General features: G+C 39.4%; 1 protein-coding gene across 1 annotated transcript in view; it reads left to right on the top strand.

Annotated features, from left to right (window-relative positions):
- Positions 1-11,365, top strand: part of RLF (RLF zinc finger) — an 82,778-nt gene extending 71,413 nt beyond the window's left edge. The window contains exons 7-8 of the mRNA XM_030868067.2: positions 1,626-1,767; positions 6,381-11,365. Of these exons, the coding sequence (XP_030723927.1) occupies positions 1,626-1,767; positions 6,381-11,030 (4,792 nt within the window). The 3' untranslated portion in view covers positions 11,031-11,365. The remainder of the gene's footprint in view (positions 1-1,625; positions 1,768-6,380) is intronic.
- Positions 11,366-18,035: the final 6,670 nt, after the last annotated feature.

Below are 18,035 nucleotides of genomic sequence, written 5' to 3'. Positions count from 1 at the left end.
AATTTTACCATATGAGAATCCCAGTTACCTCCTTAAAAATGTAAGAAAATACGTTCTGTTAAACATGTTTGTTTTTAAATCTATTATAAAAAAAGGTGTATTCATTTCTTAAGCTTTGGGTTTGTATCGTTTCCTGGAATAGTCTGTGTTAATAGCAATAATAGGATATTAGTGTTCTAAAACAGGCTCATGAAAATAATATTATTTTTTAATGGAAATCATTTAACAAATACACAGTATCCATTGAGGTTGTACAGAAAAGAGTCACTTTAAAACTTTTTTTTTTTAATAAATTTATTTATTTATTTTTGGCTGTGTTGGGTCTTCGTTTCTGTGCGAGGGCTTTCTCCACTTGCGGCGAACGGGGGCCACTCTTCATCGCGGTGCGTGGGCCTCTCACTGTCACGGCCTCTCCAGGCTCCAGACGCGCAGGCTCAGTAGTTGCGGCACACGGGCTTAGTTGCTCCGCGGCATGTGGTATCTTCCCAGATCAGGTCTCGAACCCGGGTCCCCTGCATTGGCAGGCAGATTCTTAACCACTGCGCCACCAGGGAAGCCCTAAAAAATTTTTTAAAATAAATTTATTTATTTTATTTTTGGCTACGTTGGGTCTTCGTTGCTGCACAAGGGCTTTCTCTAGTTGCAGCAAACAGGGGCTACTCTTGGCTGCAGTGCGCGGGCTTCTCGTTGCATTGGCTTCTCTTGTTGCGGAGCACGGGCTTTAGGTGTGCAGGCTTCAGTAGTTGCGGCGCACAAGCTTGGTTGCTCCGTGGCATGTGGGATCTTCCCGGACCAGGGCTCGAACCCGTGTCACCTTCATTGGCAGGTGGATTCTTAACCACTGCCCCACCAGGGAAGTCCCCAGTCACGTTTTTTAAAGTGATAGCATTCTCTTCTGTTTTGCTAAGGAACTTTCCTTGAATTCACATTTCATATTAACATTAGCATTTCTATTCTGGGCATTTGTTGAGTTTCTAGTGCTTTTCCTTTAGAGTTTTCTCTTAGCCCATTCAGTACTTTTATTTAACTTATTCTTTTCAAGCTTTTCTTAGTTTTCATAATGAATATTTGTGGGATTCTTGTATTTTAGCCATTTCCAAGAGTGCCATTTTAATAATTTTATTAGTAATATTTAAGATATTATCATTCCAAGATACAGACCTAAGTAGCATCATGACATTTTAGAGATGTAAAGGGCCCATGAGATTAACGTGGTGAAGTACTATACCATTAGAATATTTCATAGTTGTATACACTTTGTTGGCAGCGTATCGATGTCTGATGATCCTTGCGCACTAGGACAGGGCTTAATTCAGTCAGTATAATTACCAATGTAAGGGGTAAAACCTTTTGGAACAAGATGGGATCTAAGTAAGTCTTTGAAAATGTCAGCATAAAGGAAGTAGTCTTTTGTTGTTTTTATTTTTGCCCAGGTACAAAGAAGAAAGAAGTGGGGGAATTTTCAAGGAGGATTCTTCTTAATAATTTTACTAGTTTGAGAGGAAGCAGAATATAGAGTTTTTTTCTTCTAGGTTTTACTTACTGTCACTTTTTCACAAACCAAAAAATTGGGGTAGCAAATACCAGTTGCTTTAAATGTTTTACCATAATCTTTCTTTTTATAGGGAATTGACTCTCTTTTGGAGTAAACTGCAAAGAAGAATCGATCCTTCTATAGACACTTTTTTGGAGCGCTGTCGTCAGTTTGGTGTCATAGCTAAAACACAGCAGCATTTATTTTGCCTGATTAGAGTTATACAAACTGAAGTGAGTAATTTATGCTTTTTATGCTGATTGTTGTGGAGGGAAGAAATGAGTGGGGAGATAACTTCTCAGGAAACTCCTTTTAAATAAGGGAAAATGAGAAATAATGGGGTTTAATAAGGTTATGGAATGGGACATATCTAGCTGTTTCTACAGACTTACTTCCTAGGAATCTACAATTTTTTTTTCATGGGAAATAGTGATTGACTTGACAGACCACTGGAGGAGGGAAAGATTATGTTTCTTGGTTGTCACCTCAACCACCCTATATCTCCTTTTCCTAGAACAGTGTTCTGTATTTTACACAGGCATGTTTGTTTGCAAATTAACATAATAATTATAAAGAAAGAAAGTAAAATTGTATTTTTCAGCTCCTTCAGGATGGAGTGATAGATTCTAGGTTTTAGACTAACAGAACATTTCCAGAATCGACTGTACACAAATTATAAACTGTGCAAATTAGGAAACAAGTTAGGTTTTTTTCGTTTTTTGTTTTTCTTAAAGAAATAAATATTTCCTAAAATGAAATGAAGTGCCTTGTTTTTTTAGTTCAGCCCCATAAATGTATGCTAAGACTGCCAGCCTGGAGATTTGAGATGATTCTTATGCTATGTTCTGTTTCTGTTTTGTTTTTAATACCTACTCATGACTGAGATCTCTATATACCCATATCCATAATGGTTTATGCGTATGTTTTATGGGTTACATCTTTGACAACATCCAGGGATTGTTTATACTAAAGTCAAGGCACAGTTGTATCTTTGATACCTCCCATCTCCTTTAATGTAACCTTCCATATCCTATACTTTATTTGAAATACGTGTATCTAGTCTTCTCCGGTGAAGACAGGAAAAGGTAAAAGTTGTCTGAAGCATAAGCTTAGGTGATAATTATTTCTAATCACTGCAAATGAAGTTGTGTCTCCTATCTCATAGAGAACATGTTCAAGTAATTACAGAACTTGCCTTGTTTAAAAAAAATTAGTGGTACAACTGGCCTTTAAAAAGTTGTTGTTTTTTTCCCAATCTTTAAGGGAAGTATGAATTTTCTGTTGCTGCATAACAGATTACCACAACTTAGCACTTCAGTTAACACCCATTTATTAGCTCACAGTTTTGTAGGGCAGAAGTCCAGCACAGTGTGGCATGTTCACTGCTCAGTATCACAAGGCTGAAAATGAGGTGTTGGCCAGGCTGAGTTTTTATCTGGAGGCTCTGTGGAAAATCCACTTCTAAGCTCATTTTTATTGTTGACAGAATTCAGTTCCTTTCAGTTATAGGGCTGAAGTCCTCATTTTCTTGCTGGCTGTCAGCCACAGTCTGTTTTCAGCTCCTAGAAACCACCCTCATGCCATTCCTTCATTTTCAATCCAGCAAAGGCACTAGGAGTTCTTCAAATCTGACCTCCTCTACCTCTGACTTCCAGATCTAGATTTAAAGGGCTTGAGTGATTAGGTCAGGTCTAGGTAATCCACATGTCTTAAGATCAGTGGATTTGAGGCTTTAATTACATCTGCAAAGTCCCTTTTGCCATGTAACGTAACATAATTATAGGAATGATATTTATAGGTTCTGCTTATACTCAAAGCAAGGAGATTATACTAAAGTGAAGGTCAGTGCGGGTCATCTTAGATTTCTGTTTACCTCAAGGAACCACAAAAAATGGGAAAGATGCTAGAGGATTAGGGAAGGTGGGCTTCTGACACAGACCAAGGAATTTGCTGTCCATTTGTATAACCAAAACCCATTTCTTTTTCATCTTAGTCTAGGACATTTTCCACTGTAATCCTTGTTTATATTTGTTCTGAAGGGTAGGAAAGTTATGGACTGGTAGGTGGAAGGGGAGTGAATGTGGAATTCTTTTCAAGTTGAGAGACTTAACCTCTAGCTTTTTAAAAGAGAGGTGATCTAACCTGTATCAGTTGGGATGTAGTTCTGCTGTGAATGGTAGATATCCCACAGTGATAGCGGTGTAAAGAAGATAGAAGTTTCTCCCTCTCCTATACAGGTAGATAACCCAGGTAGACAGGCCAGGGTTGCTCTCATGGGTCCACATATCAGAAACCCAGGTTCCTTTTATCTGCTGTTAACACTTAGCTTCCATCTCATATTCCAATCCCAGCTATAATGTCTCCATTCCAGATAGCGAGAAGTGGAGTGGAGAGCAAACCACACTATGACACACCTTTTCCCCCACTCCTTCCAACACACACACACACACACACACACACACACACACACACACACACACACACACACACACACACACACACACACACACACACACACACAGAGACACGGTTACATCTAGCTGCAGGGGAAAGCTAGGAGATATATTGATTATTTGATTATTCCAGGTGACTTTGTAACCAGATAAAACCAGGTGTTCTGTTTTTGTAAAAGAAGAGGTGAAATGATATTAGCACAGCTAGCAACCTTGCGAAGGAAAAGGTTAATGATGCTGAAAAGCTTTTGTGGGCGTTGGGTCTCTTGCGGAAGGAGGGCCTTGTAATAGAACCTCCTTATGTTCTGGGCTTCAGTTTTCTGTAAACAAAGAGCTTAAACCAAATGATCAATTAAAAGTGCTCAGAGTTGTTAAATTTTGATTCTGTGACTTGAGAAAGTCATATTGGAAGGGATGACTTTAGAGAATCCAGGGTCTCTCTCAAGACTTCAAAAATAGTATGACAGAAGAAAGGATGTGGATGTGGTTATATTTGAAGTAGAAGGCATAAGAAGAGGGATAATCTTGAAGCCAGTTTATTTGGCCTTAGGGCCCTTTTTGGTGGAACATATAAGTAGTACTGTTTTGCAAAACATGACTTTATTTAGTTTAATCCTTTCTCTTTAGTAATAAAGAAGCTGAAAATTAGAGATGCGTGACTTTTGGAGAAAGTCTGTTAAGTTTTAAAATCATAGGTTCTTAACAAGTTACTTAACCCCTTTGGAAGACTGTGAGATAAACAGCAAAGAATGTGTGTTGTTTCTTAAACAGCCTAATGTAGTTGAAATGGTAAAATTTGTGAAATCATTAAGAACACTTTTCAAAAAAAAAATAACTACCATTATACATTCTGAACAGATATACCAAGAAGTTACTTGTTAAAGGAGTGATGAATAAATTAGAATTAGGATATGGAATGTGGAGCTGAATTTTGAAGAAACTGATAGATATGAATAATTTGTTAGGTTTTAAACCAGGAAGCTGAAGAAGTGCCTTGGCGTATTGTATCAAGGGCACATGGGATATCGCCAAGTCAATTAACTTTGGAGTTGGTATAGGGTGTAAAGTGGTTAAGACTCAGACGCTGGGAAAAGATGCTTTAAGTTTAAATTCTTGCTCCTCTGCTCACTAGCTGGTGACATTGGCAACTAATTTTCTGAGCCTTGGTTCCTTCATCTATAAAATGAGGATGATGTATGCAAAAAGTTTATTTAGAATAGTGCCTAGGATGTAGTAAGGAGTCTGTAACTTGATGGTAATTATTTCTTTGTGTTCTCAGCATTTAGAATGGTGCCCAATGAGAATAATTGCTTAGCAAATTGATGTTTGAACAGTGGAATTTATCCTCAAATATTTTATGGGGTTCTGTTGAATATTTACTATGTTCCAACATTGTAATACTCATTTTGTGTTACCTTATTTCATTTTTATAACAGCATTAGGAGGAAAATCCAATACTGCCACTATAATTATCATTGTACAGATGAGGAAACTGAGGCTTAGAGGAGTTAAAAACTTCTCACTGTAGTGAAGCTGGGGTTCAAAGTCAGTCAGAGTCATACTCAAAATTCTGTGCTCTTAAGTACTGTATTTTAAGCCACTCTGCCATAAGATCCTCCTTTTCTTGGTTTATATTATTTTCACGCACCCTTTCAGCCTCTCACATGAAAGAATCATCTTAAATGCACTTACCTTTTATCATATACAACCAGATCTTTTTTGTGATTTTTTGACTGATTTCTGAGAACCTCCTGCTATAGAGAAATTTTCTGTTGTTTTTCCATGGGAAACTGAGATTTCAGTACACCTGTAACTATAGAGTATTAATTCTTTTAGGAGGAAATGGAAAGGATCGTTTATTCTAAGCCTTGAGGTTTTGAAAACACCCAATTGTTCATGACATAGACATATGAGTTTTTTAAATTTAATTCAATCTTAGACCCACTTTTATGCATGTGTTTCCTCTTGCACCCATTTATTTAAGCCCTATCCTTCCTGCCCAGGTTGAGACAATTCTTTTTTGAATCCTTCAGTGACCTTATTTATCCTGACTGAGCTCCTTTGCATTTATGTGCTTTTATACATTTGGCACACAGATAAATTCCTTGAGGGTTAAGGACTGCTTTAATATGCAGTGCCTTATAAAGTTGGATACTCTATAAATGTACATTGTTGTTGTTCATGGTTGTAACATCTAATCCAGTCCTTTGCATGTTGAAAGAAGGAGGATCTAAATGTAACTTGCAGGAAGAAAGATTTAAGAACTTTAAGTTTTAAGAAGTAAGTGTGTGTGTGTGTGTGTGTGTGTGTGTGTGTGTGTCTTATCAGTGAAAGTTATGTAATGTTTCCAAACTGGGGAAAAAAAACCTTTTCTTCCCTATTTTTCTTAACAGGCACAAGATGCTGGTCTTGGGGTGTCGATTTTACTATGTGTCAGAGCTCTTCAACTCAGATCAAGTGAGGATGAAGAAATGAAGGCATCAGTTTGTAAAACAATTGCTTGTCTTTTACCAGAAGATTTAGAAGTTAGACGAGCCTGTCAGCTTACAGAATTCTTAATTGAACCCAGTTTGGATGGATTTAATATGTTGGAAGAACTGTATTCTCAACCAGATCAAAAATTTGATGAAGAAAATGCACCAGTTCCGAATTCTCTCCGATGTGAGCTTTTACTAGCTTTAAAAGCCCACTGGCCATTTGATCCTGAATTTTGGGACTGGAAAACTTTAAAACGACACTGCCACCAACTTCTGGGACAAGAAGCCTCAGATTCTGATGATGACCTAAGTGGCTATGAACTGTCTATTAATGACACAGATGTTTTAGAGTCATTTCTTAGTGATTATGAGGAAAGTAAAGAAGATAAACAATATAGAAGAAGAGATTTGACAGATCACCAAAAGGAGAAAAGAGACAAAAAACCCATTGGTTCTTCTGAAAGATACCAGAGATGGCTTCAGTATAAATTTTTCTGTTTGTTATGTAAGCGGGAATGTATAGAGGCCAGGATTCTTCATCATTCGAAGATGCATATGGAAGATGGAATTTACACCTGTCCGGTTTGTATTAAAAAATTCAAGAGAAAAGAAATATTTGTTCCTCATGTGATGGAACATGTTAAAATGCCACCAAGCAGAAGGGACCGCTCTAGAAAGAAGTTACTGTTGAAAGGCTCTCAGAAGGGAGTTTGTCCCAAGAGCCCTTCTGCAACCCTAGAGCAAGGTCAGTCATTGAATGAACAAGCCAAAGGAGAGTCACATGAGTATGTCACATTCAGCAAATTAGAAGATTGCCACCTGCAAGACAGAGATTTGTACCCATGTCCTGGCACAGACTGTTCCCGTGTGTTTAAGCAGTTTAAATACTTAAGTGTGCATCTTAAAGCTGAACACCAAAATAATGATGAAAATGCCAAGCACTACTTAGATATGAAAAATAGAAGAGAGAAGTGTACTTACTGTCGACGACATTTCATGTCTGCTTTTCACCTGCGAGAGCATGAACAAGTGCATTGTGGTCCTCAGCCTTATATGTGTGTATCTATAGATTGCTATGCTAGGTTTGGATCAGTGAATGAACTGCTTAACCATAAACAAAAACATGATGATCTGCGTTATAAATGTGAATTAAATGGCTGTAATATTGTTTTCAGTGACTTGGGACAGCTTTACCACCATGAAGCACAACACTTTAGGGATGCGTCTTACACATGCAACTTCGTTGGCTGTAAAAAGTTCTATTATTCCAAAATTGAATACCAGAATCACCTCTCAATGCATAATGTTGAAAGTTCAAATGGAGATGTGAAGAAATCAGTGAAACTTGAGCCTGCAGCAGGTGACAAGCAAGATTGTATTGATCAGCCCCATCTACTTGACCAAACTGATAAATCACATTTACCAGAGGATCTTCTTTTCTGTGCAGGATCAGCTAGTTCTCAAATAGAAACTGCAGAAAATCTGAAAGAAAACAGTGACAGTAATTCTAGTGATCAGTTAAGTCATAGCTCTTCAGCTTCCATGAACGAAGAGTTAATTGACACACTGGATCACTCTGAAACCATGCAGGATATATTATTGTCTCACGAGAAAGTCTTTGTGCCCTCCGGTTTAAAAGAAAAATGTTCCAATGTGGCAGTTTGTTTTGATGGGACTAAGTTTACCTGTGGTTTTGATGGCTGTGGTTCCACGTACAAAAACGCGAGAGGCATGCAGAAGCATCTAAGGAAGGTTCATCCATACCATTTCAAACCCAAAAAGGTAAAGACAAAAGATCTCTTTCCCTGTTTGGGTAATGAACATAATCCAGCAACTGAAAAGTTTGATACAGAACCTAAACCTAGCTCAGATACAAACAGTGACTCCCCAGATGAAGGTCTAGATCACAATATTCATACTAAATGTAAACGAGAACATCAGGGTTATTCCTCAGAAGCCACCATTTGTGCTTCTAAAAGGCCGTGTACAGAGGATACCATGTTGGAACTTCTGTTACGCTTGAAGCATTTAAGCTTGAAAAACTCAATAACACATGGATCTTTCTCAGGGTCATTGCAGGGGTACCCATCCAGTGGTGCTAAGTCTCTTCAAGCGGTGTCACCTACAATCTCAGACCTTAATTTTCAGAATCAAGATGAAAATATGCCAAGTCAGTACCTGGCACAGCTGGCAGCCAAGCCTTTTTTCTGTGAGCTTCAAGGATGCAAATATGAATTTGTGACCAGAGAAGCTTTGTTAATGCATTATCTTAAGAAACATAATTACTCAAAAGAAAAAGTCCTTCAGCTAACCATGTTTCAACATCGGTATTCCCCGTTCCAGTGTCATATCTGCCAAAGGTCATTTACAAGAAAAACACACCTTAGGATTCATTATAAAAATAAACATCAAATTGGCAGTGACAGAGTAACTCAAAAACTATTAGATAATGAAAAATGTGATCATGAAGGTCCATGCTCAGTAGACAGGTTGAAAGGTGATTGTTCCGTGGAACTTGGAGGTGATCCCAGCAGTAACTCTGAGAAGCCACACTGTCATTCTAAAAAGGATGAATGCAGTTCAGAAACAGATTTGGAGTCATCGTGCGAAGAAACAGAAAGTAAAACATCTGATATATCATCACCAATAGGTAGCCATAGAGAAGAAGGAGAAGGAAGAGAGGGGAGAGGTAGCAGGAGAACTGTTGCTAAAGGAAATCTCTGCTATATTTTGAATAAATACCACAAACCATTCCATTGTATCCATAAAACTTGCAACTCCTCATTCACCAATCTAAAAGGCTTGATTCGCCATTACAGGACTGTACATCAATACAACAAAGAACAGTTATGTTTAGAGAAAGATAAAGCGAGAACCAAAAGGGAACTTGTCAAATGCAAAAAGATATTTGCTTGCAAGTATAAGGAATGTAACAAGCGTTTCCTGTGTTCTAAAGCTCTTGCTAAGCACTGTAGTGACTCTCATAACCTAGACCACATTGAAGAGCCGAAAGTGCTTTCTGAAGCAGAGTCAGCGGCCAGGTTTTCCTGTAACCAGCCTCAGTGCCCGGCTGTTTTTTATACATTCAGCAAGTTGAAGCACCACTTGATGGAACAGCATAATATTGAAGGAGAAATACATTCAGATTATGAAATTCATTGTGATCTTAATGGCTGTGGCCAGATTTTCACCCATCGCAGTAATTATTCTCAACATGTATATTATCGACATAAGGACTATTATGATGATCTGTTTAGAAGCCAGAAAGTGGCAAATGAAAGGCTACTAAGGAGTGAAAAGGTGTGTCAAAAAACTCACCCTCAGGGGCATGAACATCAGACTACCAGGAGATCGTTTAATGCTAAGGCTAAAAAGTGTGGCTTAATCAAAGAAAAGAAAGCTCCGATTAGTTTTAAAACAAGAGCTGAAGCCCTCCATATGTGTGTGGAGCATTCTGAGCACACGCAGTACCCTTGCATGGTTCAAGGATGCTTATCTGTGGTGAAGTTGGAGAGCAGCATAGTGAGGCATTACAAACGTACCCATCAGATGAGTAGTGCCTATTTAGAGCAACAGATGGAAAATCTTGTCGTTTGTGTTAAGTACGGTACCAAAATTAAGGAGGAGCCCCCTTCTGAAGCAGAACCCTGTATAAAGAAAGAAGAAGATAGAAGCTGTGAATCAGAGCTCACAAAGCACAGCCATTCCCCAGGTGACAGTAGCATACCTGTCCAGACCACCGATTCCCTTTATCCAGGTGAAAGGGATGGAGATCAGAAAGGATGTACAGAAAGCAACCCAGTTTTTGATGCAGATACTCTGCTCTACAGAGGAACTTTGAAATGTAACCATAGTTCAGAAACCACTTCTTTGGAACAGTGTAATACAGTTCAGCCTCCTCCTTGTAAAATAGAAAATTCCATACCTAATCCTGATGGGACTGAAAGTGGGACTTATTTCACAAGTTTCCAGCTGCCTTTACCAAGGATCAAAGACTCAGAAACCGGGCAGCAAAGTTCAGGGCAAGAAAACACTGTAAAAAATTCAACCCATGTCCCAAAAGAGAATTTTAGGAAGCATCCACATCCCAGGTCATTTGATTTGAAGACTTACAAACCCATGGGATTTGAATCTTCATTTCTGAAATTTATTCAGGAAAGTGAAGAGAAAGAAGATGATTTTGATGATTGGGAGCCTTCAGAGCACTTACCATTAAGTAATTCTTCACAACCCAGTAATGACTTAACAGGGAGTGTTATGGCAAATAATATGGTGAATGACAATGACCCTGAAGTTGACATACCTCATTCTTCCAGTGACTCTGCAATTCATGAGAACCTGACTGCAATCCCACCTTTAATAGTAGCTGAGACGACAACAGTTCCTCCCTTGGAAAACCTGAGGGTCGTATTGGACAAAGCATTAACAGACTGTGGAGAACTTGCCTTAAAACAGCTTCATTATCTTCGGCCAGTGGTTGTCCTTGAAAGATCTAAGTTTTCCACACCAATTTTAGAGTTGTTTCCAACAAAAAAGACAGATGAGCTTTGTGTAGGAAGTTCCTAAATAGCAATTTTGTTTTAGAAACAGACTGGCTCCAACACTGCAACATGGGGACAATTGCCAACTCGAACAAAGGCTGAGAACCAGCCACACCATTGTTTAGGGTAGAATAGGCTGTGTATTTACATGAATGTATAATATCTATGTCAGCAGTATTGGCTGAGTCCATTAGCTCTCCAGTTGGTTTATTGATTGGTTTTTTTTTGTTTGTTTATTAAAAAAAATGGAACTGTATTCTTGTTTGGTGCTAATTAATACATCAAAATATATTGGGGCTTCCTTTTTCAAATTAAGTGTGCATGATTGTATATGGAACAAATACTAAGATCCCAGGGTGGGAGGGCTAGGGAAAGGGATATGTTCTTACTTGACTTGAATGTGCACCTGAGGGTGCTCTGTGTAATATATTGTACACTACAGCATCTTATATTTTTTGAGTTGAGTTTCAATAAATTACAATTTTTCACCCATTTTTTGTTTAGTGATAATGAGTTTTCATGCCACACATAAATTGGAATTGCACTTATATTTTCTGGAATGTGCACTTATATTTTACCCCAGTAGTTTTTTGTTTCTTATTAACCAAACCATTCAGATGAAGCTTCCTTTTGAATGACTATTGTCTTAAAATTTTTGTGGAAAGAAAATTCCGAGATAGGATAATTAACTCTGGGAGTCAAGATAGCTCCCAGAAGAGGATGTCCAGGAGTTGTCCAGGTAGAAAGGAGACCGTATGCCGAACATAATGTGAAGGGCACAGCAAATTCAGAGATGTAAAGTCATGTTTCCAGGCAACTACAAATAATTTGATAGGCTGTCAGTAAAAGGGGAGCACTGGAGCGGATGAGATTATTGTAGAGATAGGCAGGAGCCAAACCATGAACACTAAGGACTTTGGACTTGAGTCCATAGGCAGCTGAGAGCCTTTGAAGAATTTTAAACAAAACATTCATGTTAATAATCTGTAGATCACTTGAAATGAGTGTGATTTGAGGGGCTGAGAATGGAAACAGTAGATATTAAGACTGTTGAAGTAATTGAGGCAAACTTGGTGAGAGTCTGTACTGACAACTGCAGCAGAGGGATGAGTAGACGAAATTGAAAAATTCAAGAGGATTATTGGATGTTGGAGGGTGAAGAAAACGTTTTGAGGAAAACTTAAGGTTCAGTAGTGATACAACCAATTGAGGTGGGACTACAAAAGGAAGAAATGGATTTGGGGGAAGAGGATGGAATGTATTCTTATAAATACAGCAGCTTTATTCTCTGTTCCTTTTAAAGTTTGCAGCCACTTTCATTAGCTAGCAATGGAACGACGCGTACTCCTAATATCCCTTTCTTTTGCCTCTGGTTAAGATTTTAAGATCTTTTCTCTAACCCTTAAACCTTGTTTTATCAGCTCTCAGGGATTTCATTCTGCCACCTCCTCATCCTAAGAGTCTAAAGCACCCCCAAGCCCAAGTCATTTCTTGGCTCAGGTCGTAGTAGGTAACAGGTTCTCAAACAAGATTCTGTTGAAAGAAAAAGTGACAGAGTAGAACATCTTAGAGGTTGAGGTCACTCCTGACTCCTTTGGGATCTTTGGCTAATTTCTTCTGTGGGCTTCAGTTTCCTCACTTACGAAGTGAGGCGGTGTAGGTGATGATTTTGAAAGGTCCTTATCTGTGACCTGAGCATGAGAAATAACCAGTGGCCTCATTTTAAAAATTCCTAATACTAGAGATTTTTAGATCAGACCAAGAGAAAGCTGCTAATTTCTTTAAGACTAAACTATATCCAGCCAAAAAAAAATTGTAAAAATTTAAAAATAAAGGGGAGGGCTTCCCTGGTGGCACAATGGTTAAGAATCCGCCTGCCAGTTCAGGGGACATGGGTTCGAGCCCTGGTCCAGGAAGATCCCACATGCCGCAGAGCAACTAAGCCAGTGAGCCACAACTACAGAGCCTGCGCCCTAGAGCCTGCGAGCCACAACTACTGAGCCCATGCAGCACAACTACTGAAGCCTGCATACCTGGAGCCCGTGCTCCGCAACGAGAAGCCCGTGCACTGCAACGAAGAGTAGCCTCGGCTCGCTGCAACTACAGAAAGCCTGCACGCAGCAATGAAGACTCAACGCAGCCAAAAATAAAATAAATTTTTAAAATAAATAAATAAAAATAAAGGAGAATTCCCTGGTCGTCCAGTGGGTAGGGCTCTGCACTCCCACTGCAGGGGGCAGTTTCGATCCCTAGTCAGGGAACTAAGATCCCACATGCCGCCTAGTTCGGCCAAAATAAAATACACTCAACTATATCCATTCAACCACCTCTAACTCCTACCTCCTGGAAGGACCAAGTGAGTCCATTTGCAGTGGACCCAAACCCTAATTTTCAGAACCCAGTTGAAGGTTTGCTTTAAGGTGACGCTAAGATCATGTTCTGTTCCAGTTGTAGTGGCTTGCTTCATCTGATCTTTATTGAAGACAATGTTCTGTTAAAAACCAGCATGTGTGATTATATGATAATACAGAAGATCAGAGGGCTATTTTTGAAGTTTTTAGTACTGTCATTTTTACTTGATGTCTCTTTGGGGTTTGTCCCCAACCCCTGACACAGACCTGGAAGCACTGAGTTTGTGCCCCCTAAAATGATATGTGGAAGTCGAGAATGCCAGACACTTTGATTCTTGAATTTTACCCAGAATTCTCTTGCTTCCATGTTTCCCCATGTTCATGAGCACATGTGTGAAAGAGACCAAGTCATTAGTGATTAGCCTTTCTAGGGATTTCATCCCTAACCTATCCTCTTGGTCCCAGGTTACCTACTTTTTTTTTTTTTTTTAAAGAAGATGTTGGGGGTAGGAGTTTATTAATTAATTAATTTATTTTTGCTGTGTTGGGTCTTCGTTTCTGTGCAAGGGCTTTCTCTAGTTGTAGCAAGCAGGGGCCACTCTTCATCGCGGTGCGTGGGCCTCTCATCTCACTATCGCAGCCTCTCTTGTTGCGGAGCACAGGCTCCAGACGCGCAGGCTCAGTAGTTGTGGCTCACAGGACTAGTTGCTCCACGGCATGTGGGATCCTCCCAGACCAGGGCTCAAACCCGTGTCCCCTGCATTAGCAGGCAGATTCTCAACCACTGCGCCACCAGGGAAGCCTGTCCCAGCTTACCTACTTTTGACCTGCACTGTGAAGGACAGTCACTGGAGAACAGAGTTAGTCATTAGCCAAATATGTAAAGATAATTCCAGATGTTTTGGGAGATAAAAATAACAAAGCAGATTTGTTACAGGATCTGCTATCATGGAGCTTTAATGTGAGAGCTGGGGTAGCTTAAACATTTTAATCAAAATGTGGTCGTGGGCATCACCTAGGAGCTTGTTCAAAATGTAGAATGTCAAGTCCAGACCTCCTGGTCCAAAATCTGCATTTCAGTAAGATCTCCAGATGATTTATAGGCACAGAAAAGTTCTAGAAGCAGTGGCCCAGAATACGAAGTGGGAAGTGCTGTGAGAATGCAGGATAATTACACTTTTTTTTTTAGCACTTTACATAAAATTACCTTGTTGAATTTTCATAACTCCATGAAGTCAGTACTGTTAGTATTCTTATTTGACAGATAAAAACTTAAGAGAGGGATGAAGTGTCTTGCCTAGCTGATAAAGCTAGGAAGAGGTGGAGCCCAGCTTCCAATCTCATCTGACTGGAAAATGTCAGGGAGGGGAACTTAATGTGAAAGAAGAAAGATGGAAAGTGGCAGGTGGTATTTAAAGTACCACAAATACCACAGTTCTGTAATTAAGCTGTATTTTTTGTGAAAGTGAGTAGTGGGAAATAAAGTTTGAAGCATAGGTAAAAGCCAGGTCATGCAGATCCAACTCCAGTCATATGTCCAGTGTTGACAGTTACTCATTTGAGAAAGAGGTGGAAAGGAGAAACTATTGTTTCTGTGAATATCGTGTGACCTATGGAAAAGTCAGTTTTTCTTTCGGAAAGAAACTTCTGAAAATCAGAAAAGTTGCTTGGTGTCCCCTCTTCACCCCCATGGTAGACGGTGAGGCCTCGCGGCTTTGTACTCCTGATTCAGGACACAACCTCCTATTATGTACAGCTGAGTCTGCAAGGAGTGGCCGACTGTGCTAGCGGCCTGCTTTGTCTACACTTGCAGAAATATAGTCTGTGACGGCCTGCATTTGGAGGCCTGAACCTCTCTGAGGAAGTAACTGGGAGAGTCAGGAGATTTAAAAACCTGTCAACCTGTATTTGGCAGGTTTAGCCTGGAAAAGAGAAGACAAGAGGCAATAGGAAAGCTATAGCCAGATATTTACTAAGCACACACCTTCTGCCAGCTTCTGGGGAGAACGTGGAACATGACAGGGTAAGTTTCCTGCATCCTGGAGATTAGAGTCTAGTCAGGAAGACAGACATTAAACAAAACACTACAAAAAATTAGTTAAGTAAAAGTGCTACAAAAGATGCCCTGACTGAGGGAACCAAAAAAGAGGACAGGAAAATCTTCCTTAAAGGAAGCAATGTTTAAACCTGAAGAAATAACAGGAGTTAGGATAATCCAATTATGTGCCAAGGCTTTGTGGTACAACAGCTTGGTGTGTTAGTGACATTGACAAATCTAGTAGAGCTATAGAGTTAAGAGAATAAAAGGGAAAGGGGTAGGAGAGAAGATTGGATAGGTCAGCAGGAACCAGGTATTTTAGTGCCTGTCACTGTGGTCTGGATTTTGGATTTTGTTTGAAGGACAATGAAGAACCTAGTGAAGCTTTGAAAGTAGGCACTGCATAAATCATAAGTTGCAGTGTAAGTCAAGAAGTCCTAACAGGGCACAATGTGGAAGTGACTGAGGGATGGATGGATGGATGACACTAAAGGTGGGCTGAGATACCTCACATGGTGATAAATTCATCGCTGGAGGTGTTCTGGTGTCCGAGAGGCGAGTCAAACAATAGATGGGTTTTCAGACTAGATTCTCTTTGAGGAACTTTATGCTATTGAGATCCACAATACCTTGCATTTGGTCATAAACATCACTATAAATAATAGTTGCCCTCTTTTACACAAATTATCGAGTTCTCATTACAGTAGCCCTACAAGGAGGAATTACTCTCACTTTACCAATGAAGATATTGAGCCTCAAGTTAAGTAACCTGCCCAAGGTAACAAAGTTAGTGAATAGTACAGCCTAAATTTGAACCCAGATCCATTATACTCCCAAAGGCCTATCCTCTTAACAGCTACTCTATAAAGCTTCTATAGAAACGAGTATACAAATATGGTAATGGGCACTTGATGATTGAACAGTTTAGGCTATAAGGATATTTGGAATTCTTCTAGGGGACTTTGTATTTACTTAAAAATATTCGAATGCCTGCTAAGTACCAAGCACTAGGGATACAGTAGTCAATAAAATGGACTTGGTCCCTGTCTTCCTTGAGTTTACAATAGTCAGGGAAGATATATTAAACCCAAAATTGCACAAATAACCTTAATCGTGTTAAGTGCTTTGAAAGTAAAGTCTAAGGTGCCATGTAACAGGGGGATCTCATCTAGTATAGGAAGTCTTGGGTAATGATTCGGTTGTCACAACCATATTTTTCTCCAAAAAGTTTTTGGTTATCATTCTTTAATGGTTTCTGACATATGTTTAACTTGTTATAGTAAAATCCCAAGTCTTATCTGAGTAATTTGTATTCCTTTCTAGAAAAGATTCTGGTTGTGGTCAGTCACTAGCAGACTATGGGTTTAACATCATTAGCAGTCGCTCCTAAATCAGTGGGTCATTTCGCCCTGACATGGTACTATATATCCAACAACATTCTAGACTCCGCTTCCTGGATGTGTCCCTGACACCTCAAGCAACTTGCCATACCTCTGATTCCTGCAAGAACAAAACAGTTATTCTTTCTCCACCAGGCTTCCCTATTCATCTTCTTTCTTTCAGTCAACCAGATGAACAAATCAGAATAGCATCAGACAATATTTTTCTAAAAGTTGTCATAACTGACCCTTTCTCTCCTTACTTACCATGCCCCTCCCCTCCTCTTGGTGCAAACCCTCTTTTGGATTCTTGCTGTCTTGGTAAATGATCTCACAATTTATATTATACGCTTGTGTGTGAACTACCTTTTTTTCATGTAAGATTTTTGGGAACAGACCTTATATTTTATACTTCCGTACCTCCTTGTTGAGTAGATATGTACTAGTCAGTAAATAATGAACTTGCTAACATGGCATATAGGTTATGGTACAGCATGCTACTGTTTACAAAGTGCTTAGGAAATGATACCATTTGTTCCTAATGTAAATCTTATGAAGGAGATGTAAACAGATGAGCAAAATGAGGCTCAAATATGTCAAAAGCTTTTCCAAAGATCACGATTTCTAAGCAGTAGTGACATATGAAAAAGGAAATGCTACAAAATGATCCAGTAAGAACCTCCCTCCACATTTACCAAGTAAACTGTTCGCTCTTTAGAAAAGCCCTTTTTAAATCCTGTCTCCTCTCCTCTCCACTTAACCTCAGTTTTCTCAGTTGAAATGTGAAAATAATTGCTCTCCGTCCCATGGATTGTTGGAAATGTTCTATACACTGTTTAAGAGGGTAGCCACTAGCCACATGTGGCTACTTAAATTTACATTTAATAAAATGTAAAATTCTGTTCCTCAGCCACACTGTCCACATTTCAAGTGACTAGTGGCTTCCATGTTGGACAGAGCAAATATAGAACATTTCCATCATTGCAGAAAGTTCTGTTGGACAGTGCTGTGTTAGAGCTAGGACTTGCCGAAGATTAGAGAGAGTGCTATGACTGAACTGAAAATTCAGACCACTGTCTGCTTGGTTTTGAGTGAGAAGGTTCAGTGGGTGAGTGGGAAACAAGCTGAGCTTCAGAACAGTGATATCACAAAGCACAGCTCACAATGGCTTCAGAACTGGACTCCCAGACAACTCTTCCTAACTCTATCTAGGTTCCTAAAGCCTCTGCACATGCAGTTCCTGGAGCTGCTGTTATGTTAAA

Source organism: Globicephala melas, chromosome 1, assembly GCF_963455315.2.
Source record: "Globicephala melas chromosome 1, mGloMel1.2, whole genome shotgun sequence".
Lineage (NCBI taxonomy): Eukaryota > Metazoa > Chordata > Mammalia > Artiodactyla > Delphinidae > Globicephala > Globicephala melas.
The sequence above is the reverse complement of the archived record's forward strand: the minus strand, read 5'-3'. Positions and strand labels throughout refer to the sequence as shown.